At 37.9% G+C, this 26,908-nt stretch overlaps 1 protein-coding gene across 1 annotated transcript; it reads left to right on the top strand.

The window, feature by feature from the left end:
• Positions 1-16,657: 16,657 nt before the first annotated feature.
• LOC120577031 (uncharacterized) lies at positions 16,658-23,078 on the top strand. Its single transcript, XM_039827925.1, has 5 exons — positions 16,658-20,237; positions 20,526-20,889; positions 20,959-21,298; positions 21,491-21,586; positions 21,643-23,078. The coding sequence occupies exons 1-5, from the start codon at positions 16,801-16,803 to the stop codon at positions 23,076-23,078; spliced, it is 5,673 nt and encodes a 1,890-aa protein (XP_039683859.1). The 5' UTR covers positions 16,658-16,800.
• Positions 23,079-26,908: the final 3,830 nt, after the last annotated feature.

Here is a 26,908-nt window from a genome sequence, read left to right as displayed (position 1 = left end):
GCAAATTTTAGTTTGTTAGTAGTTCATCCAAGTTCAAGGTTTTGGGAAATTGAGTTATTGTGGGGGTTCACATTTTCATTTTTGTTATAATAGACTGCAAGTTGGGTTTGTGCTTACAAGGTTAGTAACATGTTTTCCAAACTTATGTATTTTCTTGGATAGCTATGTTACTAATGTATTTCTATTTTCTATGCCATGAAGCTTAGCATTGAGGCACTCAACCCTCTGAAAGCCAACTCTTTACTCTATACTTGAAGAATTTGACAAGAGATCTAACAAAACTTATGTAACATTTTTCACCCATCATGTTTATGATCAAGGGATGATATCTGATCTTATGGTATTTTTACAAGTCAAATTGAGACATATATATCGGAGTTTGCACCATTACTTACTGCAAGGTTTAGAACAACTATGATATGATATTAGTGTGCCAAAGTGAATCAGGAAGAGGCTAATATGCCAATGTAACATTTGTAATATTACCTAATATATAATAATAATTTATCTTTCTCAGCAAATTGGCAATCAAACATGTTCTATTGGCATCAACATCCCTCCTTTGTTTAGGTCGAAATCCTTTAAGGATTACATGTCATCTCTCTTTCTTATTAATCATTATGGTTCACACTTCTCCTATGCATAAATCCAACAAAAGATGTCAAAATACATCTTCAATTGACGACATTGGCATGGATTAAATTTATCTTTGTTGATCGTTTGTTGCTTATATTTATATAGCATAGTAGTTTTTCCCTGTGTTCTAATTTTTTAATTGCTCAATTCATGGAAACTGTTCAAAATAATATTCTTTTGTCGTGCATGTAATTTCAAATAATTAATTGTTAGTATGAACTCAGTTTTAAGTAAGTATCTCGAGTTACATTAAGAGATGGTCTGAAGATATTATTAACGCATGACAATGGGGACTGTAATTACACCACTTCAAACGTAGTGTATAAAGAGATATTCGAAAAATGTGTGATCACCTGTTATATATCATAAAATATTGTTGATGTTATATTAACTTCTCCATTGTTTATGACCCGGGCGGTAGCACGGGTAAAAGTTCTAGTTGTATTAAATTTGACTTTTCATATTTCAAGATAAGTTAGTAGTATATTAATTAGGTGTATGTTTAGGAAAAAAATAATAAATGCATCTAATAATTTGAAAAGGAGTTTACATTTAAGGATAAATTTTTAGTCAAATAGATGTTTACATATAGGGACAGAGGGAGTATAACGGTAAAAATGTAAATTAATTTTAGAGTAAATTACACTCCCTCCCTTCAAAGATGCTTCAATTACACTCTTCACTCCTCTTATGTTAAAATATTCATTCCTCTTTTTTGAAAAGTAAAATGTATACTCTCCTCCCTTACAAGATGCTTGAATTACCACCCCCTCCCTTAATAATTAAATAGGCACTGCACTTTAGTCTATTTTAACATAAATAAATATTTTTATGATATATATTAATTTTGAACCACCCTTTAAGAAAAATTAATTCATTTCTTTATAATTTAAATGTCAATGATAATTAAATTTAAATTTTTTCTATGGTTTTTATAATTTAGAGTATAAAAATAACTTTTAAATAACCATGCTTTATTTACTTTAATAATTTTTCACATAGTTTTATTTTGGGTTGTTTCATATTTTATAATAAGGTTTAAAACTACATGTTAATGAAATTATTAATAAAAAGTAGCGAAAAATATACATTCAATTTTTTATTATATTAAAATAAACCCGCAATACTATTTTTTCAGAACTGTGTTAGATTATTATTTTTTTGCTATATTATTTTAAAATAAAATAAAAATATTGAGAGAGAGTAAAGTGTAGATTTTGGAGTAAATTACACTTCCTTCCCCTAAGAGAAGCTTGAATTACACTTCCCTCCCCTCTTATGTTAAAATATACACTCTCATCCCTTGAAAAGTAAAATTTATACTCCACTCCCCTATAAGATGCTTGAATTACAATCGGCGGAAGCAAATATATTCATAAAGGAGACATCACTGGATCATGGAGGAAAGAACACCCCCTCGCTGACTTCCTACGTGAAGGTGATGTTTCTCTAATAACTCAAAGTAGCTTCCATAAATCCTTCTAAAAGGAGGAAAGAATTAATTGCATAATTAGGAGGCATCATTAACACATGGAGGAAAGGATACCCCCTCGCTAACTTCCTACGTGAAGATGATGTCTTTTAACTTATAATTTTTTGCAATACTACTTAGGGTGATCATGGAATCTAGGAGGAAAGGATACCCCTCGCAGACTTCCTATGAGAAAATGGTATCCCTTAAGCAATCTGCAGCCCCCAAAGGCATTTAAATTGTCAAAATAAATCTAACTAATTCCCATCTCTCTTATATGAAATGAAGAAATGACTTTTCTCGGTTGGTTTAGTGCTAGGATTAGAACCTGTTTCCTCATAATATCTATCTTATACAGGAGCAAGAAAAGGGTTGGACTACACACACAAACTCACTTGAAACTTGATTGTTGGGTTGAATAAAGATTACAAGAAATGCTTGAGTTTATGATTAGTGTACGCTTTAAATAAAAGCCTTTGAAGAGACATAAGTTTTCAATTGAATTGTCGTATGTTAATCTTGTTTATGCTGCTATATTTATGCCTTTTGCTTGAGGACAAGCAAATATTCAAGTGTGGGGGAGTTTGATGAGTCAATAATTAGTTATTTTAATATAATATTTAAGTCCGTTTTATTTATATTTGAGTTTATTTTATTTAAGTTTATTTCCTTTTTAGAACTCTTTTACTACAATTGCATATTATTATATTTTAGGAACAAATATTCTATAGATTGAGTCTTGGAGCAAAAGAAAGGAGAATTGGAGCTAATTCGTGCCAAAAATATAAAAGATCTTATACAAAAATACCTGGTGCAAGGATTGAGAAAAAAATATGAATATCTCATACAAAAATATCATGTGCAAAGAATTTGAAGATCTTGTACAAATATATACAAGAGGCGCGCCCCACTTTAGTCCTTTTGCTGCTTTTGCTTTCTGGACAAGCTACCTATTAGTTTATTTCTGACCTAAAAGCCCTTGGTTTCTTGTGGAACATTCTAGTAATGTATTGTTTAGGTTTTAAGTCGGTATAGACTATAAATAAAGTAGCTAGCTATCACAACAATTCATCTTTTGTTCTTGGAAATAATAAGGGACAAATGTTTCTTTGAATAAAAGTTCACCTTTATTTTATGTTCTTCTTCTTCTTCTCTTCTATGTCTACAATGAATGTTAGTGAGTAGACTCTTCTTGTGTTGGGATTGTTGGATAAGTCTAATGACATAATCCTAATCAAACCAAGCCTTAAACCCTAATCTTATGTAACCCTAGTTTCTAATCTAAATTTACCGTTTTAACATGAATTAACCATTATCAAACTATAGAAGCGAAAGTGGAGGGCTTGATAATAGTTAATTCATCATCTCAAATATCAATTCATAAAACGAAAGTGGAGTTTTGATATTTGAACAAGTGAATTTAGACAAGGATTGCGAAACATGAAAATAGTCTAGCAAACCTTGGGACAAATAAAGTTTCGAACTTCAAGGATTCTAATAGCAATCAACCATGAAAATAGGCGTGGTTGCTAGAGGAACACACTCACTGAGACCGAAAGGAGATGTGATAGGCTAAAGAGAAACTTGCCCTTAGAAATTAGGTCTAACATGAGGCTTTAGGTTTAATTGTTTGGTTTGTGAAGGATTTGTCATTATGATGAACCAATAATCCCAAGGCTTTTATTTATTTTCTTTTAATTAAAAATCCAAACTTTATAATCTCAACTCTCATCTAATCATTATTAAAGTTAATTGAATTCATAACTCCCTGTCGGAACGATACTCTTTTATTACTACTTCGGTAAGACCGTGCACTAGCGGTTTTATCCCATCATACCACCATTTCGACTTTTTAATCTCTCCTCAAAAAGAAAAAAAATATTGAAACAATATTTATATACTGTTAAGATCATTCTTAATTTCGATCAGACATTATTGTTCCAAAAGGGACTATGATCTTAAAACTACGTTTTATTACGAATGGACATACATTATCGAAGAGATTATGCTTTTAATACCTTTCTTAATTTCGAAGGGACATTATACCGAATAGCGTCAAAGGTCTTTAGAACACTTTTATTTCTGAAGGGACGGAAAAATGAGAAGAGAAGAAGAATAGCTCGTCAACTCAAGCTGGAGGGAGAAGAGAGAAAGAGTTCTCGACAACTCGATAGAAACTCTTTGGTCTTATTTTTAAACTGAGTGGAGTTTGTAACACCCCGTTTTCCCAACGTAAAAATTTCATTTAATTAATCAGAGTAATTCACATAAACGGAATGTCACACTTCTTTTCTTAAAATCATAAGCGGAATAATTAACTAATTATCCTTCAAAATTCAATAACATAATATTTAATACTTCGCAGCAGAATTTATTCAAACATCTAAAGTAATTTTGGCACGAAGGCCTCATCAAAGTATCTCATAAAAATCCAATTAACAACTTAATCATGTAAATTCATAAGCAATACGTAAGGAATAGAAAAACATGCAACAAGTTCCCATCTCGTTACGTATCAGAGCACCTAAAGACACACGTGAGAGATAATGTGTAACGCTCCTATTTCTATTAAAGCAATTAAACATGCGAATAATACATTTATTCAAGAAATAGAGATTACGTCTTATTCAAAATTCAAAAAAAACGATAGACATGTATATAAACCTCAACAGTTGCAACAGAATATAAATCAGAGTGATCAAATATGTACATGCCATGAGCAAATAAATCATATCCCAAAGATAAACCTCAAAAGCCCAAACATACGGGTAGTCATCAACAAAACAATAATCCAAAGGAAAATATAAACAACATAATCTAGACCGACACAACAAGCCTAGATCAGAGCCGACTCGACACCGATATCGGAGAAAGCTCCCGATATCCCAAGCAAAGACTCACCGAGCACTACTCCTGCACAACGTCTACTCACCCATACAGGCAAGTAGGTGGTTAAAACCACTGGGGGTAAGCATTACATTCTCATAATCCAGATAACAATTAAATCAAATAATATCATGTACTTGAATAATAATAGTCATGCATAAATACTTATATCACAACTTGATAGCTCATATTAACATATATCAATCACATGAGTAATTATCCAATCATAATTATTCATTCACAAACATCAATCATTGAGCAATCATTATCAACATTCATTCATCTCATTTCATCACCAATCACATATTTCACATAGGACTCATGATATGATATGCACTTAACCATCAAAGCAGACATATGCAAAGTCTTTCTACTCAATGCATCCGCAACAACATTAGCCTTTCCGGGATGATAACTCAACTGAAAATCAAAGTCCTTAAGATATTCCAACCATCTTCTCTGCCTCATATTCAACTCTTTCTGATCAAACAGATACTTCAAACTCTTGTGGTCACTGAACACTTCAAACTTAGAACCATACAGATAGTGCCTCCAAATCTTCAATTTATACACAACAGCCGCCAATTCCAAATCATGAGTCGGATAATTCTTCTCATGCACTTTCAACTGCCTCGAAGCATAAACTACAACCTGACGATTCTGCATAAGCACACCACCAAGACCCATCTTAGAAGCATCACAATACACCACAAACGATTCCTTCGGATTCGGCAAAATCAACACCGGAGCTGAAGTCAACCTCTTCTTCAACTCTTGGAAACTCTTCTGACACTTGGCATCCCAAACATAAGCTTGTCCTTTCCGAGTCAACTGCGTCAATGGCAACGCCAACTTAGAGAATCCCTCGATGAACCTCCGATAATAACCGGCCAAACCAAGAAAGCTTCTAATTTCAAAAACAGACTTAGGAGACTCCCACTGCAACACTGCATCAACCTTGGAAGGATCCCCAGAAATACCCCCCTTAGAAATCACATGACCAAGAAAACTCACTTCCTTCAACCAAAACTCACACTTAGACAACTTGGCACACAACTGGTTATCTTTCAAGACTTGTAACACAATCCTCAAATGTTCAGCATGCTCTTCCTCAGACTTTGAATACACCAAAATATCATCTATGAACACCACCACAAAACGGTCCAGATAAGGATGAAATATTCTATTCATGTATTCCATAAAGACACCTGGCGCATTAGATACTCCAAATGGCATCCCAGAATACTCACTGTGTCCATACCTCGTTCGGAACGCAGTTTTGGATATATCTTCCGCCTTTACTCTAATCTGATGATATCCTGATCTCAAATCAATCTTACTAAACACCTCTGCACCAACCAGCTGATCCGTCAAATCATCAATCCTTGGAAGTGGATACCGATTCTTAATCGTCACCTTGTTCAACTGCCGATAATCCACACACAACCTCATGCTTCCATCTTTCTTCTTAACCAACAACATTGGAGCACCCCACGGTGAAACACTTGGTCTAGTAAACTGCTTCTCAAGCAATTCTTCCAACTGATTCTTCAATTCACCCAACTCTGATGCAGACATCCGATACGGCGCAATCGAAATTGGACTCGTGCCTGGTACCAAATCAATTACAAACTCAACTTCCCTCTCCGGCGGTAACTCGGTAATATCCTCTGGAAAAACCTCAGGAAACTCTTGTACTACCGGCAAATCACTAACTCCTTTCTTACCACTAACCTTCAAGGATGCAAACATCATAAACACACAAGCCTCACCATCTAAGGACTTCTTCACTCGCTCCGCGGTCAAAAACTTCCTATCTAACTCTTCTACCGGTTGAGAAAAAGTCACACTCCTAGTCAAACAATTAATGCTAACCCCAAAAGCTAACAACCAATCCATACCAAAAATCACATCCATATGCTTCAACGGAAGACAAACAAGATCCAACTCAAAATCAACATCACCAAAATTAACAGGACACTTAGCACACATAAAAGAAGTAGTCACTGAACCGCTAGCCGGGGTGTCAACAACCATTCCCCGCAACAAAGGAGTTACAACCAAATCCAAACGTTCAACATAACTAGCCGAGATAAAAGAATGAGTAGCACCAGTATCAATAATTGCAATCAAAGGAGTACTATAGATAAAACACATACCTCGGATAAGATTATCCGGCTGTTCCACCTCCTCCGCGTTCAAAGCAAACACCTTCCCCGCCGCCTTGTTCGACTTGGTACACTTGGTACTAATATGACCCTTCTCTCCAAAATTGTAGCAAGTAATCTCTCTTGCAACAACTCTGCAATCGGCCGCCTTGTGACCCGCTTTCCCACACTTGTGACAAGTAAAATCATTCTTGCACTCACTAGTATAATGACCCATAGCTCCACAGTTAAAGTACTTGACATCTGCCAAACTTGGCCTAGAGCCTCCACCAGATTCTCTCTTCTTTCCTTTATCCTTGCTGTAAGGTTTCCCAACTCCATAGCCCTTTCCTTTCTTTTCATTCTAAGCCTTGTAGTAATTAGACTTAGCCTTCCCAGCATCATCAAACATACGACACTTATGCACCAAAGTATCAAAGTCTCGGATCTCCTGAACACACATGTACTGATAGATGTCCGGCCTAAACCCACTCTCAAACTTCACACACTTCGAAACCATAGCATCCTCAGCATTGATGTAGGGACAAAACCTCGAAAGCTCCTCAAACTTCGCCGCATACTCGGCTACCGACATGATCCCTTGTTTCAGATTCAGAAACTCAACCTCCTTCTTGGTCCTCAAGTCTTCAGGGAAATACTTCCTCAAGAATTCAACCTTGAACTTGGCCCAGGTCACCACATCACCTCCCAACTCAAGCCTGCCCTTGGCATTGGTTCACCAGTACTCTGCTTCCTCAGCTAGCATATGAGTCACCAATCTGACCTTCTGGTCATCCCCCGTAACCATAGCTCGGAAAATCTGCTCCATTCCCTGCACCCAAGTCTGTGCTCCCTCTGGATCGAACCTCCCTTTGAAAGTCGGTGGATTGTTCCTTAAGAACCTATCAAGCCTCCTCTCTTCGGCCTCACCTTCATTCCTACGGTTAGCCGCCGTATTCTCATTCGCTTGAGCCAAAACTTGTGCCATAGTCGCTAAAGCTTGCGCAATTGCCGCATCATCACGACCGCCTGCCATCTCAGCACTACACAACCAACTCACTAATAAGGAAACAACACAACAAAGCAAATGTCGAAGGTTCTAAGCTACCATTCGCACACAACAGGGAAAAACAACAAAGATTAATCTAAACACGACTGACCATGGCTCTGATACCAACTTGTAACGCTCCTATTTCTATTAAAGCAATTAAACATGCGAATAATACATTTATTCAAGAAATAGAGATTACGTCTTATTCAAAAAAAAAAAACGATAGACATGTATATAAACCTCAACAGTTGCAACAGAATATAAATCAGAGTGATTTAATATGTACATGCCATGAGCAAATAAATCATATCCCAAAGATAAACCTCAAAAGCCCAAACATACGGGTAGTCATCAACAAAACAATAATCCAAAGGAAAATATAAACAACCTAATCTAGACCGACACAACAAGCCTAGATCAGAGCCGACTCGACACCGATATCGGAGAAAGCTCCCGATATCCCAAGCAAAGACTCACCGAGCACTACTCCTGCACAACGTCTACTCACCCATACAGGCAAGTAGGCGGTTAAAACCACTGGGGGTAAGCATTACATTATCATAATCCAGATAACAATTAAATCAAATAATATCATGTACTTGAATAATAATAGTCATGCATAAATACTTATATCACAACTTGATAGCTCATATCAACATATATCAATCACATGAGTAATTATCCAATCATAAATATTCATTCACAAACATCAATCATTGAGCAATCATTATCAACATTCATTCATCTCATTTCATCACCAATCACATATTTCACATATGACTCATGATATGATATGCACTTATTGACACATAAATGCATGTGGTACCAAATCTCAACAAGGTCGTCACCTTTCGATGCCACTTGCACATCGAATGTAAGGGCTCACACCTGCCTTACAATAATCTCAAAGTAAAAGAGTTCAACCCTTTTACAGCAACAACGACTATGATGCATGGACATGTATAAGGACTCGATAATGCGACAACAATTCACAATCTCAACTCAATATATAGGACAGCACCCAATTATATTGATTATCTCCACAACATTGCATTATCAAGAAAACATGCCCACACAAATAAATCATAGTATTCATCATCACACATCAACATATTTATCAATAATCAACAATGTCATCCAACATCAATTACATGACTTTCAATAATCAACAACATCACTTATCACGTATGATTTGACCAATTCAAGAATTCTCATATTCCAAGCAATTAGCATACGTTTCAGTCGATAATCATCATACCTCAAACATATACATGCATACTCAATTATTCACTCTAAGTACCTCATTAACCCATTATTAAGTTTGGAAAAGTTTCACGGCTTATAGAAAAAGTTATGATAAGTTTTCACAAAAATCCACATGACCCATGTGTAGTAATTTGATCATAACTCAAATTCTAAAAATCATTTGAATGCCAAACCAAAGCCACTAGAACAATAATATATTTATCTAAAATTTTCATGTTTACACCAAAGTCTAATTCAAAACAGAAATATGCGAAAAGGGAGCAAGAGCGCGAAACAGGGGAAGCTGTCACTGGGCTTCTCGCCTCGCGAGTAAGTGTTACTCGCCATGGCGAGCAATTCCAGTGGCTACACGCCACCCACTCGCCTCCAGCTCGCCTCGCGAGTGATGACAGTTTGCAGAAAATTCTGTTTTCGTGAAAAATCCATTTTCACCCTAAAATCCCAATTTTTTGACTTCCCAATACCCAAATTGATTCCAAAGGTTTATCAAAATGTTTTTAGACATGAAAAGATACTCAAATCCATATACAAACTTGAATCAAACATCATTTTAAACAAAATCACCATTTGACCCATTTTCACAAAACAACAACAACATCTCATTTCTCATCATCAATCCATAATTATGTATACCCAAGTCATAATTCACCCACAACAACATCAGTTAATAGAAACAACATCAATGGAACATGAATCACATCTCATTTCAACAACAACATATCAAAATTTCATTAATTAAGTATAATCTCATAACTTAACATTTATACATACTTTGAAACATGTAATTTCACACACAAACATACCATAATCATCAATTCATGCACAAGAAAATAGCATCACAGCAAGAGCACGAATTTAGCAACAATTGTTCATCAACCCATTTTCATACAACATGAGAAAATGCAAAAATTGTACATGATTATGATAATAACTAACCCCCTTACCTTTGAAGATGATTATTCCTAACCCTTGCTTCAATTCAGCTCCTAGGTCACCCAAATTGATTCCTCAAGCTTTCCCTTCAACACTCTTGTTCTTCTCTTCACCTCTTTCTCTCTCTACCTCTCTCTCTCTCTAGGAAAATGTTTTGTGAAGTGAATGAATGATAAATCTATGACAGCAATCTAACATCAATCACCTGCAAGTTACTCATACGAAGAGCAACATTTCCAAGCAGAAGGGGTGAGATTTCACAAAACAATAATATCAAGCATATAATTCATTAATTAAATTTAACAACATAAATAATTTCATCTATTAGTAATAATAATCCTTCATGTAATAATTCTTAATAACTCAACCAACTTCTAATTATCATTAACTTCATATTCATTACATTACAAACATCATCATATAGCACATAATAACTAAATCATAACCAACATAGATCATCACATCATAAATATCATCTTTTAACACACAACATAATCATCATCTCACAATAACATAAACAACACAATATATTACCATCTCATAATAACTTAAACAACACAACATAATCATCACTTTATAATAATAATCATATACAACACAATATAATCATCACTTAATAATCATAATCATATATAACACAACATAATCATCACTTAATAATAATATCATATACAACACAACATAATCATCACTTAATAATAATAATAATCATATACAACACAACATAATCATCCCTTAATAATAATAATAATCATATACAACACAACATAATCATCACTTAATAATAATAATCATATACAACACAAAATAATCATCACTTAATAATAATAATCATATATGTCATACCCCAATTTTGGACCGTTTAAGATCGTTTGTCCGTATTTTAAAATGGTTCACGTTCCCTTTTATTCGTTTTTTTACCATTTAAAATTCGTGTTTTTTGTCTTTAGTCATTCAAAAAGTTTTTTATTTTACATTTAAATCAACGTTTGCATTTCACAACAATTAAAACCGTCTCACTTTCTTTTTTATGACGCATTTTTTGTTATATAGTCTTTTTAATCGTAACGGTCATGTCATAAAAAAAAAAAGAGAAGGTCTAACCATATTTTAAAAGTCGCGTCTTTTTTTTTACTATTTTTATCATTTCAGACAAAATTTCGGCAGGGAGGTTACTTTGAAGTACCTCATTTAGTTCCGAAGGGACGTTATTTTTATTTTTATTTAATCTTCATTTTTATTTTTATTTTTATTTTATTATTTTACTTTCAAAAAAAAGAGAAGACAGTCACGTAAGTGACTTTGGTCTTTCTTCTCTTTTTTTCTTTTTTTATTTGTTTACTTTTATTTTTATTTATTTTTGCTTTTTTGTTTATTTTTATTTTTTGTCAAGTCTTTTTCTCCAAGTCTCAGCTGCAAGGGTATTTTGGTCTTTGATCTGTACCAGAGCCAACCCTATTTTGTCACTATAAATACACTGTCCAATCATTGGGAAGGGAGTCAGAGAGAATCACTGTAGCAGCCGCAGCAATCACCATCAGAAACCCTAATCTTTCATCTCTCTCAACTTTTTCAGATCAAAAATAAAAATACACAATAATCATCATGAATGTTCATAGCTGTTCATCATGAACATGAACCTCAATCATTTCCAGAAACACACAATAACAACATAAACACCTCAAATCAATACAAGTCCGAACCCAACAACACAAATCCGGATCTGTATCACTACAAATCCGAATCGCATAACAACAACAGCTCAGAATACCACAACAAACACGGCAACAACTCAGATCGGACCAAAATCAAAGAGAGAAAACCGAACGAAATCTAAGCAAAACGAACCGAACCGGAGCAAAAAGAAAGCCAATCAGACCGGATTCAAGTCGGATCGGAGAATTTCAGCAAGAAAGAGGTGCATCCGAGCTTAAAGTAGTAGATTCCTTCCTCTCAGCTTTGAAACCAGAGGTAATACGTTCTTCTTTCTCTCCTTCCGATCTGCTTGGTTCGTGTTTGTTTGAAAACATTTGTGAAAAATTTTGTTGATGAAGCTTTTTCTAGATCTAGTGTTTATGTGGTTTGTTTTCAAAATTTTGAGTGTGGATTCGTTTAGAGAAGGGAAAGAGGAGCAGTTTGGAGTATTTGTTTTCGAAAAAGAAGTAAAAAAAAATTCCGGCGCGGCGGCGGCATGGACCACCACCGCACCGGAGGAACTCCGGCCGCCCCTCTTCATCTTCTCCGGCAGTTTGTTCTTGAGAGAAGGGAGAGCTTCTCTCTCTAAGTTTAACTTAGAGAGAGAAGGTTTTTGTTTTATGTTTGTTTTTTTTTTGGTGAAACCATTTATATAGCCTCATCATTTTATTTTAATTCCATGTGTGTTGTTCCATCGTATTACCGTGTATGATTATAGCTAGGCCGTCAGATCGTAGATCTAACGGCCTATGATGCATCTCGTATGTGGTTGAGTGTTTGTTTCTTTTGTGTGGAATACTGCGTGCCTGCTGATTGAACCGTCAGATCATTGATCTGACGGTCACTGTGCTTCCAGTATATCCTTCCTTTTTTCTGTTTATTTTTAAAACCGTTGGATCTTAGATCCTATGGCTGTGATGAGATCTTGGGATTCAGATTTGGACCTCTGGATTCATCCAACGGTCCAGATTAAGTCCTGCTGAGCCAATTTTGTATTTTCTTTTTTTTATTGTTCTTTATCATTTTTAAATACTTTTTACATTTTTTTTTACATTTTAATGCTTTTAAAAAATTCCAAAAAATATTGTTCTTATCATCTTAATTTTCTCTAATTTTAAAAATCCATCCTATTTGTTTTCTTTTAAAAATTTTTTTTATTTATTTCTTATATGATGATCTTAATTGTTGCTTGTCTTTATTCCTTGCTTTTTATTTCTTATGTCTCATTCACCATGATATTTCTTATGCTTACTAACGATTTAATTTTTGTCTTGAATCATAGCATGCACATTTAATTTTCTCATCATCTTATTTCGTCATTGACTTAGTGTGTATAAATAGGGAATTGATGTAATTTTATTTCTTGCATTTTTATTTTGGCGTAAAGGCCTTAGGGTTGTATTTAGGAATTGATGTAATAATGTAGGTAACACAAGCACCGACACTTGCACCGACACTACCACAATTTATTTACCGCTTTCCACTCGTTTTTACGACGTTACGTTAGTTTTCACCGTTAGTTTAGAAAAAATCATTTTTCTCAAAAAAAATCAAATATGCAAAACTTCAAAAATCATTTTCTTAATAACTTTTTTTTCCTTTATTTCTTAATCAAACTTTCAATTAACCTCACTCATTTCGTTTATCTCATGCCTTGAGGCCTCTTTCTCTTCTTAAAACCATTTTCAAAAAAAATCTTAAAATCAACCTAACCCACCAAAGAATTTTTTTTTTTTTTTTTTTTTTTTGGAACTACGTCGGTTTTGATCCCTTTCCCAAAAAGGGTACGTAGGCAGAGGACTTGTCCTTCCAAATCAAATAAAAATAACCAAAACATATTTATTCTCCCTCCATTCTTTTACATAGATTTTTAGGTAATAATTTTTCAAGTAAGCAAATGAATTTAGCACAAGATAATCTAGGTAAGCGGTTCCTTCGGAGTACCGAAGTCGTTTAGGGTGCTTAACACCTTCCCTATTCGAAACCAACCCCCGAATCCAAAGTCTCGATAAGGGTTTTTACTCATTTTTTCCCTTCCCACGAATAAAAATTGAGAGTTCAAAGATTGACGATTCAAATCAATCAATGGTTTGATATCCGAAAATCGGGGAGCACAGAATGGCGACTTCACTGGGGACTTAGATCCTATGCGGGTTAAACCCACCTTACTTTCTTTATTTTGTGCTTTATTATTTGTTTACGCTTTGTAAATATTTTCTTACATGTTTACGTGAGTGGTGAGATAAGCTCTACACCCGAGCTTGAGGGAAACTTAAGATAGGACGGTGGTATAATCATAGTTCCATGCCAAGAGTACTCTTCGGTATTGGCACATGTGATAACCCCACTCAACGGAGGGATCTTGGAAGTATATATTGTCAACGTGAGTACTCATGTATGGTTTCCAATCTCAAGTGACCTTTGAAGTTGAGGACCGTTAGTCACCTTTAACCCATCTTGGCCTTTTAGGACGTAGTGCGGTGGCTAATCGAGAGTACTCTTGAATTAGTTGATACGCGATACTACACCCAAACGAGACTTTCCGACGAATATAATTGGAATGGGAGTACTCCCGTCACCCGATAAATATTCGGAAGTGGTTAAAGACTTTGGGAACTTGGTAGAACCCTTGTTACAAGTGCAATTTAAAACCTTAGTCCTTACCAAATGGCGTTGTTACCCTTTGACTCCAGCATCCTATGTGCTTTAGTATTATCATGCATACATGCATCCATTCATAAATATTTTTTCCATTCATCGAAATTTTTTTTTTTTTTTTTGAAGGACTTATAAAAGCTTTGTTGTAAACATTGTAGATATGAGGAGCCTTAGGCAATATAGTTTCAGGAAGCCAGATCTCTTGAGTTTGAGGAAGCTAGGGAAGAAAGTGGTTTGTACGGACGATTTCTACAAGCAACATGGAAATTTGATGGGTGTTGTTAAGACAGATATTGACGAAGGGCTTCTCAACGCTTTTGTTCAGTTCTATGACCCGAGCTACCATTGCTTTACTTTTCAAGATTACCAGATCCTTCCCACCTTGGAGGAGTACTCTTGTTGGATTAATTTACCAGTGTTGGACAAAGTACATTTCAGTGGCCTCGAGGAAACTCCCAAGCACTCAACCATTGCCGCAGCCCTCCATCTTGAAACGGACGAAGTGAAAGCACATCTCATCACTAGGGGGAAATTTTTGGGTTTCTCCACCGATTTCCTTTACGAAAGGACCACATTCTTTGACAAAATGGGGGTTGCCTATGCTTTTAACTCCATCCTTGCCTTGCTTATTGATGGCCTCGTACTCTTCCCTAGCCTCGACAACTTTGTGGACATTAAGGCTATCCAAATTTTCTTGTCAAGGAACCCTGTCCCTACCTTATTAGGTGATACCTATCTCTCCATCCATAGACGCACCCAAGCTGGTCGTGGAACTATCCTTTGTTGTGCACAATTGCTATATCGGTGGATCCCCTCTCACTTACCCCGAACTCCTCGCTTCACCACCAATCCAGAAAACCTTCTTTGGTCAAAAAGACTCATGTCCCTTACTCCAGCCGAGATAGTGTGGTACGATCGGGTTTATGACGAAGGAACCATTATTGACAGTTGTGGGAAATTCTCCAATGTACCACTTCTTGGGTTGGAAGGAGGAATTAGCTACAATCCTACACTTGCCCGACGCCAGTTCGGATATCCCATGGAAGGGAAACCTCTCAGCATCTATCTAGAGAATGTATATTACCTCAACATAGATGACAGTAAAGGCATGAGGGAGCAGGTTGTGCGAGCTTGGCACACCATTCGTAGAAGAGACAAAGGCCAGTTAGGGAAGAAGACAGGTGCCGTTCATGAATCATACACTCAGTGGGTGATAGATAGAGCTGTCCAAATTGGGATGCCTTACAAGATATCAAGATTTGTATCTGCAATCACTCCAGCACCACCCCTACCCATGACCTTTGACACCGAGAAGGAATACCAAGAGCGTTTAGCTGAAGCGGAACGTGAAGTACATAGGTGGAAAAGAGAGTATCAGAAAAAGGATCAGGAGTATGAGGCTGTAATGGTCCTACTAGAGCAAGAAGCCTATGATAGCCATAAGAAAGATGTGGTAATCGCCCAGCTGAGAAAAAGTATCAAGGAGAAAGATGCCGCACTTGATCAAATTCCCGGGCGGAAGAAGAAACGTATGGATCTCTTTGATGGGCCGCATTCTGATTTTGAGGAGTAGTTCGCTTCAGAGGCTTGAGAGTCTTTTCAGTTTGTTTTTGATGTTTTTTAGTTATGGAGTCTATCCCTTGGCTCACTTTGTTTAAAGGGAATTATCTTGTTTTACTTTGAAAGTCTATCCCTTGGCTCAGTCTGTTAAAAGGGAATTATCTTGTTCTACTTTGAAAGTCTATCTCTTGGCTTTGTTGTTAGAAAGGGAATTATCTTGTAATCAACTTTGTTTTTTATGATTTGTTTAGGTTGGTATGTTTACAAAATTGCTTCTATAGGTCCTTCAATAAAAAAAAAAAATATATATATATATATATATATATAAATTGCATATTTTGGCATATAGCATATCATGCATCATATTGCATTCATAAAAAGTGTCAAAATCAAGTCTCATACTCTCCTCATTTCTGCCTCAGAAAAGCAAAGTGGCCCGGCGTATTCAGTACAAACCCACTCGCATTCACAACACTCGAGTTCATATCAAGAAGAGGATGTTAGCGGCAGAACAAGAAAACGCTCAGCTCAGAGAGGAACTGGTTAACCTCAAGGGAGAGATGGAAAGAATGGCACTTATGATGGAAACTATGATGGCTGAGAGAGAGCAAGCAGCAATCTCCAATTCAACTCCTGTTGTGGTCGTCACAGCTGCACCTGAGGGTCCCCCGCAACCATCTCCGACTATTACTACAACTATCGGCCTCACTCAGCCTCTGAGGACTGATTTTTCTTCTGGTAATTTGGCAACTATGGGTAACTCAGGCTTCCGTCCTCTTGGCCCCCAGGGTCCCTTTGCTACTCCTCAGTATTCCATGCCTTCAGGCTACCCTTGGGGCATGCCGATTGCAACTAACGGGGGTTTTGGTCCAGGTGCTACTGAAATGCCATTCACACAGGGTCAACAGACTTCGGCACATTTCCAGATGAGTCAACCGATTCCGCAAGCTACCATGACTCAAGCAGGTCCTACTGTGCATGTTGGGCCACAACATGAAGAGCAGATTTATCACTCCGACAGTATAATGGGGGATGATAAAGCAATCGATTGGGAAGAAAGGTTCGGTGCTCTAGAGAAGAAGATGAGTAATATGCGGGGGAAGGAAACAGTCGTCCAAAGCATATATGACCTTTGCTTAGTACCAGATGTAAACATACCTCCAAAGTTCAAGATGCCTGTATTTGAGAAGTATCAAGGGGACACGTGTCCACAAAATCATCTAACTATGTATATTAGGAAGATGATAGCTTACAAGAATAATGTTCCCTTACTCATTCACTGCTTCCAGGATAGTTTGACTGGTCCGGCACATACCTGGTTCATGGGGTTGAAAGGAGTCACTACTTTTGAACAGTTGGCTGAGGCCTTCATGCAACAGTACAAATATAATACCTATCTGGCGCCAAGTCGCAAAGAGTTGCAGTCCTTAACCCAGAAAGATAAAGAATCGTTCAAAGAATACGCACAACGCTTCATTCAAAAAGCTGCTCAGATTCGTCCTCCCTTAGATGAGAGGGAACTTTCAGAATTGTTCTATGAAACCCTGAGCCCTTGTTATTCAGAAAAGATGATTGTCTGTGCATCACAGAAGTTCACTGACTTGGTGGAAACAGGAATGCGTATCGAGGAGTGGGCTCGTAAGGGAGCAGCTGTTTCGGGAAGTTCTTCAGGTGGTTCTTTAGGGGTTCCGTCCAATGGTAATAAGAAATTTGGGAATGGTTACCCAAAGAGGAATGCTCAAGAGGTTGGCATGGTGGCTCATGGAGGACCTCAGCCCGTGTACCCAAATCACCCCTTTGTTGCCAACATCACCCCACAAATGACCGCACCCCAGAACCCAAACTATCAATCACCCAGACCTCAAGGACCTGCACCATACTACCCCCCATTATACCAACCACTATACAACCTACAACAATTCCCTCAACAACCATATTACCCCCAACAACCATACCAACAACCCCGTCCTCAGGCTCCTCACAATCAGCAGAATCAAAGGCAACAATTTGACCCCTTGCCAATGACCTATGGAGCATTGCTCCCTTCTTTACTTGCACAGAATCTGGTCCAAACAATACCACCTCCTCGCATTCCAGACCCTCTCCCACGCTGGTACCGTCCGGACCTTCATTGTATTTACCATCAAGGGGCACCAGGCCATGATGTGGAGCGTTGTTTTGCTCTTAAGAAAGAGGTTCAGAAACTGATAAGTAGCAAAGAGTTAACCTTCACCGACCCTGATGCTGTAGCTCAGAACAATCCTCTGCCTACTCATGGGCCTGCTGTTAATATGATTCAAGACGATCAGGAAGAGGCTCGCATTCTCTCTGTAGGTGATATCAAGACTCCTCTGGTACCGATACATGTGAAAATGTGTAAAGCAACTCTCTTCAACCACAATCATGAAGCTTGTGATATATGTTTGATGGATCCTCGTGGATGTATACAAGTCCAGAATGATGTGCAGGGTCTCCTAATTAGAAGGGAACTTGTGGTTACAAGGGAACCCGAGAGCAAGGACGTCTGTGTTGTCACTCCGGTATTCAGAGCCAGGAGGCCGCTGGTGATAAACCCCAACAGTACAAAGCCCGTTGGTACTCCCTTGGTAATCTGTGTGCCTAGGCCCACGCCTACTACTGCTCAGAAAGCTGTACCCTACAAGTATGAAGGCACGATTCTAGAGCCCGGAAGTGAGACAACTTCACCTGTTGCTGTGGATAATATCGCAGAGAATAGCCGGATTTTGAGGAGTGGCCGCATCCTTCCTACGGTGGGTCCGAAGAGTGTTAGTGTTCCGGTCGATGAGCCAGTAAAAGAGCGAAACGCCGGTAAAGGTAAAGCTGGGGAGCAGGCCAAAGAGTTTGACTTTGAGGATGCCGATGAAGTCTTGAAGCTGATCAAGAAGAGTGAATACAGGGTGGTGGACCAGCTGTTACAAACTCCTGCGAAGATTTCCATCATGGCCCTGTTGTCAAGTTCTGGTGCTCATCGGGATGCCCTGAAGAAAGTACTAGACCAGGCATTTGTGGATTATGATGTAACTCTGGGTCAATTCGAAAGCATTGTGGGGAATGTGACCGCGTGTAACGGTCTGACTTTCAGTGATGAAGATCTCCCGGCGGAGGGGAATAAGCATAATCAGGCATTACTCATCTCTGTACTTTGCAGAACGGACTCGTTATCCAACGTCCTGATAGATACCGGCTCTGCACTTAATGTGATGCCCAAGTCAACTCTCGACCAATTGGCGTACTCCGAGGCTCCTTTGAGACTTAGCAAGGTGACGGTGAGGGCCTTCGATGGAACTAGGAGATCGGTGTATGGTGAGGTAGATTTGCCAATTTCGGTCGGCCCACATGAATTTCAGGTTACTTTCCAAGTCATGGAAATCCAGGCTTCTTTCAGCTGTTTGCTCGGCAGACCATGGATTCATGACGCCGGGGCAGTGACATCTACTCTCCATCAGAAATTGAAGTTTGTAAGTCGTGGAAAGTTGATCACTGTGAGTGGCGAATCGGCTTTTTTAATCAGCAATTTGTCTGCTTTCTCTGTTATCGGTGGTAGTAGTTCAGACGGGCCATCATTCCAAGGGTTCTCTGCCGAAGAAAGTGTCGGTAAGATTGAGACTTGTATGGCTTCGTTGAAGGATGCCCGAAGAGTAATTCAGGAAGGCAAAACCGAAGGCTGGGGTCAGCTAGTGGAGTTGCCAGAAAACAAGCGTAAAGAGGGAATTGGTTTCCTTAACAGTAAGCCTGGGATGTTCGACCCCACCAGAGGTTCTTTCCACAGTGCTGGTTTCATTCATGATTCGCCAGAGACCAATGCAATTTTAGATGATGCGCCTGGAGGAGTGACACCGGTCTTTGTGACCCCTGGAGGAGCTTGCTGCAACTGGATTGCTGTTGACATTCCTTCTGTGACACCCCGCTCTAAGTAATGTGTTTGTCTTGTCTTTTGTTGTTTTTTTTGTTTTTAAGAAAACTCCTTTCGTTCTGCCCAAGGCGAAAGTGAAATCATGTAGGGCTTTGTTTTGCTTCTAGTACTTTTATTACAAATAAAAATCGTCGTTTCTATCACGGCTTTTATTACTTTTTATTTTTTGTTGCTTTTTCTGGAAAAAATGGTAATAAAAATCCAAAAAAAATCATTCTCTTTTTCTTTTAAATTTCAAAACCAAAGGTCTGCATTTACTCATTAAAATCAATCATGAATCATGTGCAGACTGAACATAAGTGAATCCGTTGAACACAGTGACTCCATGCTTTCTCCCAACTTTGAGGTCCCGGTTTACGAGGCTGTGGTAGAGGAGGATGAAGAGATCCCGAATGAGATCAAATGGATGTTGGAACAAGAAAGGAAGACAATTCAACCTCATCAGGAAGAGATAGAAATCATCAATCTGGTTACTGAGGAAGACAAGATAGATATCAAGATTGGGGCATCGTTGGATGTATCTGTCAAGAAAAGAGTAATTGAGATTATCAGAGAATATGTTGATATATTCGCATGGTCATGCAAAGACATGCCGGGTCTAGACCCTGATGTCGTTGAACACAGACTGCCTTTGAAGCCTGAGTGTCCTTCGGTAAAGCAGAAATTGAGAAGATCTCATCCTGATATGGCCCTCAAGATCAAAGAGGAAGTGCGAAAGCAGATTGATGCAGGTTTCCTAGTCACATCAGAGTATCCTCAATGGTTGGCCAACATAGTGCCTGTTCCAAAGAAAGATGGCAAAGTCAGAATGTGTGTTGATTATCGAGACTTGAACAAGGCTAGTCCGAAGGATAATTTTCCTTTACCTCACATTGATGTATTGGTTGATAACACTGCTAAGTGCAAGGTTTTCTCCTTCATGGACGGTTTCTCCGGCTACAATCAGATCAGGATGGCTCCTGAGGATAGAGAAAAGACGTCTTTCATCACGCCCTGGGGTGCTTTCTGCTATGTGGTGATGCCATTTGGTTTGATAAATGCTGGGGCCACTTACCAAAGGGGTATGACCAAAATCTTTCATGATATGATTCACAAAGAAATTGAGGTCTACGTAGATGATATGATTGTTAAGTCTGGCACAGAAGAAGAACATGTTGAGTATTTGTTGAAGATGTTCCAGCGGTTGAGAAAGTACAAGCTCCGGTTGAATCCTAACAAATGTACTTTCGGTGTTAGATCTGGTAAACTCCTAGGCTTTATTGTCAGTCAAAAGGGTATTGAAGTTGATCCCGACAAGGTCAGAGCCATCAGAGAAATGCCTGTTCCAAAGACAGAGAAGCAAGTCAGAGGTTTTCTTGGTAGACTCAATTATATCTCCATATTTATCTCTCACATGACCGCAAAGATCAAGGGGTGAAGTGGAATGATGATTGTCAGAAGGCTTTTGATCAAATCAAAGAATATCTGTTAGAACCTCCAATTCTTGTTCCTCCAGTTGACGGAAGACCTTTGATCATGTATTTAACAGTACTGGAAGATTCCATGGGCTGTGTTTTGGGTCAACAAGATGAAACCGGAAAGAAAGAGCACGCTATCTACTATTTGAGTAAGAAGTTCACTGATTGTGAGTCCCGATATTCTGTACTTGAGAAAACTTGTTGTGCTTTAACTTGGGCTGCCAAGCGTCTCCGTCATTATATGATTAATCATACAACTTGGTTGATATCCAAGATGGATCCTATCAAGTACATATTTGAGAAGCCAGCTTTAACTGGAAGAATTGCTCGCTGGCAGATGTTATTGTCCGAGTATGATATCGAGTATCGCACTCAGAAAGCAATCAAAGGTAGCATCTTGGCAGAACATTTGGCTCATCAACCAATCGAAGACTATCAACCAATCAAATTCGACTTCCCAGATGAAGAGGTTATGTATCTAAAAGCAAAAGATTGTGACGAACCGGTGTTCGGTGAAGGTCCTGATCCTGAATCCGGATGGGGTTTGATATTTGATGGAGCTGTTAATGTCTATGGAAGTGGAATTGGTGCGGTACTCATTACCCCTAAGGGTACTCACATCCCTTTTACTGCGAGGTTACGTTTTGATTGCACAAACAACATTGCAGAGTACGAAGCTTGCATCATGGGTATCGAGGAAGCCATCGACTTGAGGATCAAGAAAATTGTCATTTATGGAGATTCCGCTCTTGTGATTAACCAGATCAAAGGAGAATGGGAAACTCGTCATCCTGGATTGATTCCCTACAGAGATTATGCAAGGCGTTTGCTGACTTTCTTCAACAAAGTAGAGTTACATCATGTGCCCCGCGATGAGAATCAAATGGCAGATGCTTTAGCTACTCTATCCTCAATGATCAATGTGAATGGTCACAATACTGTGCCAGTAATCAATGTTCAATTTCTCGACCGACCTGCTTATGTGTTTGTAGCCGAAGCAATTGATGATGACAAGCCATGGTATCATGATATCCAAGTTTTCCTTCAAACTCAAAAATACCCACCTGGGGCATCCAACAAGGACAAGAAAACATTGAGAAAATTGTCAAGCCGTTTCTTCCTTAACGAAGACGTTTTGTATAAAAGGAACTTTGATGGGGTCCTACTTAGATGTGTGGATAAGCATGAAGCAGAAAAATTGATGCGCGAGATTCATGAAGGCTCTTTTGGAACTCACTCATGCGGTCACGCCATGTCGAAGAAGATATTGAGGGCTGGGTACTACTGGATAACAATGCACGGCGATTGCTACAATCACGCCAAGAGATGCCATAAGTGTCAAATATATGCTGACAAGCTTCCAATGGACATCATTTCATATTAGTGGCTATCGATTATTTCACCAAGTGGGTTGAAGCAGCATCTTACGCCAATGTGACCAAGCAGGTAGTGGTCAAATTTATCAAGAACAACATCATCAGCCGCTACGGTGTTCCCAACAGAATCATCACAGACAATGGCACAAATCTGAATAACAACATGATGAAAGAGTTGTGCGATGACTTCAAGATTCAACATCACAATTCTTCTCCTTATAGACCACAGATGAATGGGGCAGTTGAAGCTGCAAACAAGAACATCAAGAAGATCATACAGAAGATGGTAGTTACTTACAAGGACTGGCATGAAATGTTACCCTACGCTTTGTATGGATACCGTACCTCAGTGCGAACCTCGACAGGGGCAACCCCTTTCTCTTTGGTATATGGTATGGAGGCTGTACTACCTGTAGAGGTTGAGATTCCTTCTTTAAGAGTCTTGATGGAAGCTGAATTGTCTGAAGCTGAATGGTGCCAGAGCAGGTACGACCAGTTGAATTTGATTGAGGAAAAACGTATGGCTGCTTTGTGTCATGGACAGTTGTGCTCACGATTTTCGGATGTCAAACCATTGATTGATTTGAATCGTCAATCTTTGAACTCTCAATTTTTATTCGTGGGAAGGGAAAAAATGAGTAAAAACCTTTATCGAGACTTTGGATTCGGGGGTTGGTTTCGAATAGGGAAGGTGTTAAGCACCCTAAACGACTTCGGTACTCTGAAGGAACCGCTTACCTAGATTATCTTGTGCTAAATTCATTTGCTTACTTGAAAAAATTATTACCTAAAAATCTAAGTGAAAGAATGGAGGGAGAAGAAGTATATTTTTGGTTATTTTTATTTGATTTGGAAGGACAAGTCCTCTGCCTACGTACCCTTTTGGGAAAGGGATCAAAACCGACGTAGTTCCACTCAAAAATTTCTTTGGTGGGTTAGGTTGATTTTAAGATTTTTTTGAAAATGGTTTTAAGAAGAGAAAGAGGCCTCAAGGCTTGAGATAAAAGAAATGAGTGAGGTTGATTGATTTTAAATTTTGAAAATGATTGAAGTTGAATTAAAATTGATTGAGAATTTGATTAAGAAAATAAAGGGAAAATGTTATTAAGAAAATGATTTTTGAAGTTTCGCATATTCGATTTTTTTTTGAGAAAATGATTTTTCTAAACTAACGGTGAAAACTAACGTAACGTCGTAAAAACTAACGGAAAGCGGTAAATAAAATGTGGTAGTGTCGGTGCATGTGTCGGTGCTTGTGTTACCTAGATTATTACATCAATTCCTAAATACAACCATAAGGCCTTTATGCCAAAATAAAAATGCAAGAAATAAAATTACATCAATTCCCTATTTATACACACTAAATCAATGACAAAATAAGATGATGAGAAAATTAAATGTGCATGCTATGATTCAAGACAAAAATTAAATCGTTAGTAAGCATAAGAAATATCATGGTGAATGAGACATAAGAAATAAAAAGCAAGGAATAAAGACAAGCAACAATTAAGATCATCATACGCCAAAAGCTTCCAATGGACATCGTTTCATATTAGTGGCTATCGATTATTTCACCAAGTGGGTTGAAGCAGCATCTTACGCCAATGTGACCAAGCAGGTAGTGGTCAAATTTATCAAGAACAACATCATCAGCCGCTACGGTGTTCCCAACAGAATCATCACAGACAATGGCACAAATCTGAATAACAACATGATGAAAGAGTTGTGCGATGACTTCAAGATTCAACATCACAATTCTTCTCCTTATAGACCACAGATGAATGGGGCAGTTGAAGCTGCAAACAAGAACATCAAGAAGATCATACAGAAGATGGTAGTTACTTACAAGGACTGGCATGAAATGTTACCCTACGCTTTGTATGGATACCGTACCTCAGTGCGAACCTCGACAGGGGCAACCCCTTTCTCTTTGGTATATGGTATGGAGGCTGTACTACCTGTAGAGGTTGAGATTCCTTCTTTAAGAGTCTTGATGGAAGCTGAATTGTCTGAAGCTGAATGGTGCCAGAGCAGGTACGACCAGTTGAATTTGATTGAGGAAAAACGTATGGCTGCTTTGTGTCATGGACAGTTGTGCTCACGATTTTCGGATGTCAAACCATTGATTGATTTGAATCGTCAATCTTTGAACTCTCAATTTTTATTCGTGGGAAGGGAAAAAATGAGTAAAAACCTTTATCGAGACTTTGGATTCGGGGGTTGGTTTCGAATAGGGAAGGTGTTAAGCACCCTAAACGACTTCGGTACTCCGAAGGAACCGCTTACCTAGATTATCTTGTGCTAAATTCATTTGCTTACTTGAAAAAATTATTACCTAAAAATCTAAGTGAAAGAATGGAGGGAGAAGAAGTATGTTTTTGGTTATTTTTATTTGATTTGGAAGGACAAGTCCTCTGCCTACGTACCCTTTTGGGAAAGGGATCAAAACCGACGTAGTTCCACTCAAAAATTTCTTTGGTGGGTTAGGTTGATTTTAAGATTTTTTTGAAAATGGTTTTAAGAAGAGAAAGAGGCCTTAAGGCTTGAGATAAAAGAAATGAGTGAGGTTGATTGATTTTAAATTTTGAAAATGATTGAAGTTGAATTAAAATTGATTGAGAATTTGATTAAGAAAATAAAGGGAAAATGTTATTAAGAAAATGATTTTTGAAGTTTCGCATATTCGATTTTTTTTTGAGAAAATGATTTTTCTAAACTAACGGTGAAAACTAACGTAACGTCGTAAAAACTAACGGAAAGCGGTAAATAAAATGTGGTAGTGTCGGTGCATGTGTCGGTGCTTGTGTTACCTAGATTATTACATCAATTCCTAAATACAACCCTAAGGCCTTTATGCCAAAATAAAAATGCAAGAAATAAAATTACATCAATTCCCTATTTATACACACTAAATCAATGACAAAATAAGATGATGAGAAAATTAAATGTGCATGCTATGATTCAAGACAAAAATTAAATCGTTAGTAAGCATAAGAAATATCATGGTGAATGAGACATAAGAAATAAAAAGCAAGGAATAAAGACAAGCAACAATTAAGATCATCATATAAGAAATAAATAGAAAATTTTAAAAGAAAACAAATAGGATGGGTTTTAAAAATTAGAGAAAATTAAGATAATAAGAACAATATTTTTTGGAATTTTTAAAAGCATTAAAATGTCAAAAAAAAGTGTAAAAAGTATTAAAAAATGATAAAGAACAATTAATTAAAAAAAACAAAATTGGCTCAGCAGGATCTAATCTGGACCGTTGGATGAATCCAGAGGTCCAGATCTGAATCCCAAGATCTCATCACAGCCATAGGATCTAAGATCCAACGGTTTAAAAAAAAACACAAAATAGAGAAGGAAACACAGAAAGCACAGCGACCGTCAGATTAACGATCTGACGGTTCAAACAGAAAACATACCACAGTCCACACAGCAGAACACAAACAGAATTTAAAGACAGATCAAACAGTGGCCGTCAGATCAAGGAACGATCCAGATCTGATGGCTACTAACGCGATGGAGCATTGTATGGTTATGAGTACGCGCGCGTGTGATCCGGCAAAAAAGAAATTACTATAAAAGCAAGCTTAACAAAAAAACAACACAAATCTAAAACACTTCTCTCTCTAAGTTAAACTTAGAGAGAGAAGCTCTCTCCTCCCTCAAGAACAACACGGCCGGAGAAGATGAAGAGGGGCGGCCGGAGCTGCTCCGGCGCGGTGGTCGGCCGGAGCGCCGCCGCGCCGGAGTTTTTTTTTTTGCTTTTTTTCGAAAAATTTTTACATCAAATCACTCCTCTTCCCTTCCTCTACTCGAATCCGGACTC

The sequence above is a fragment of the Medicago truncatula genome, chromosome 7, assembly GCF_003473485.1.
Source record: "Medicago truncatula cultivar Jemalong A17 chromosome 7, MtrunA17r5.0-ANR, whole genome shotgun sequence".
Lineage (NCBI taxonomy): Eukaryota > Viridiplantae > Streptophyta > Magnoliopsida > Fabales > Fabaceae > Medicago > Medicago truncatula.
Note: the sequence above shows the minus strand (reverse complement) of the source record. Positions and strands in the feature narration are given on the sequence as shown.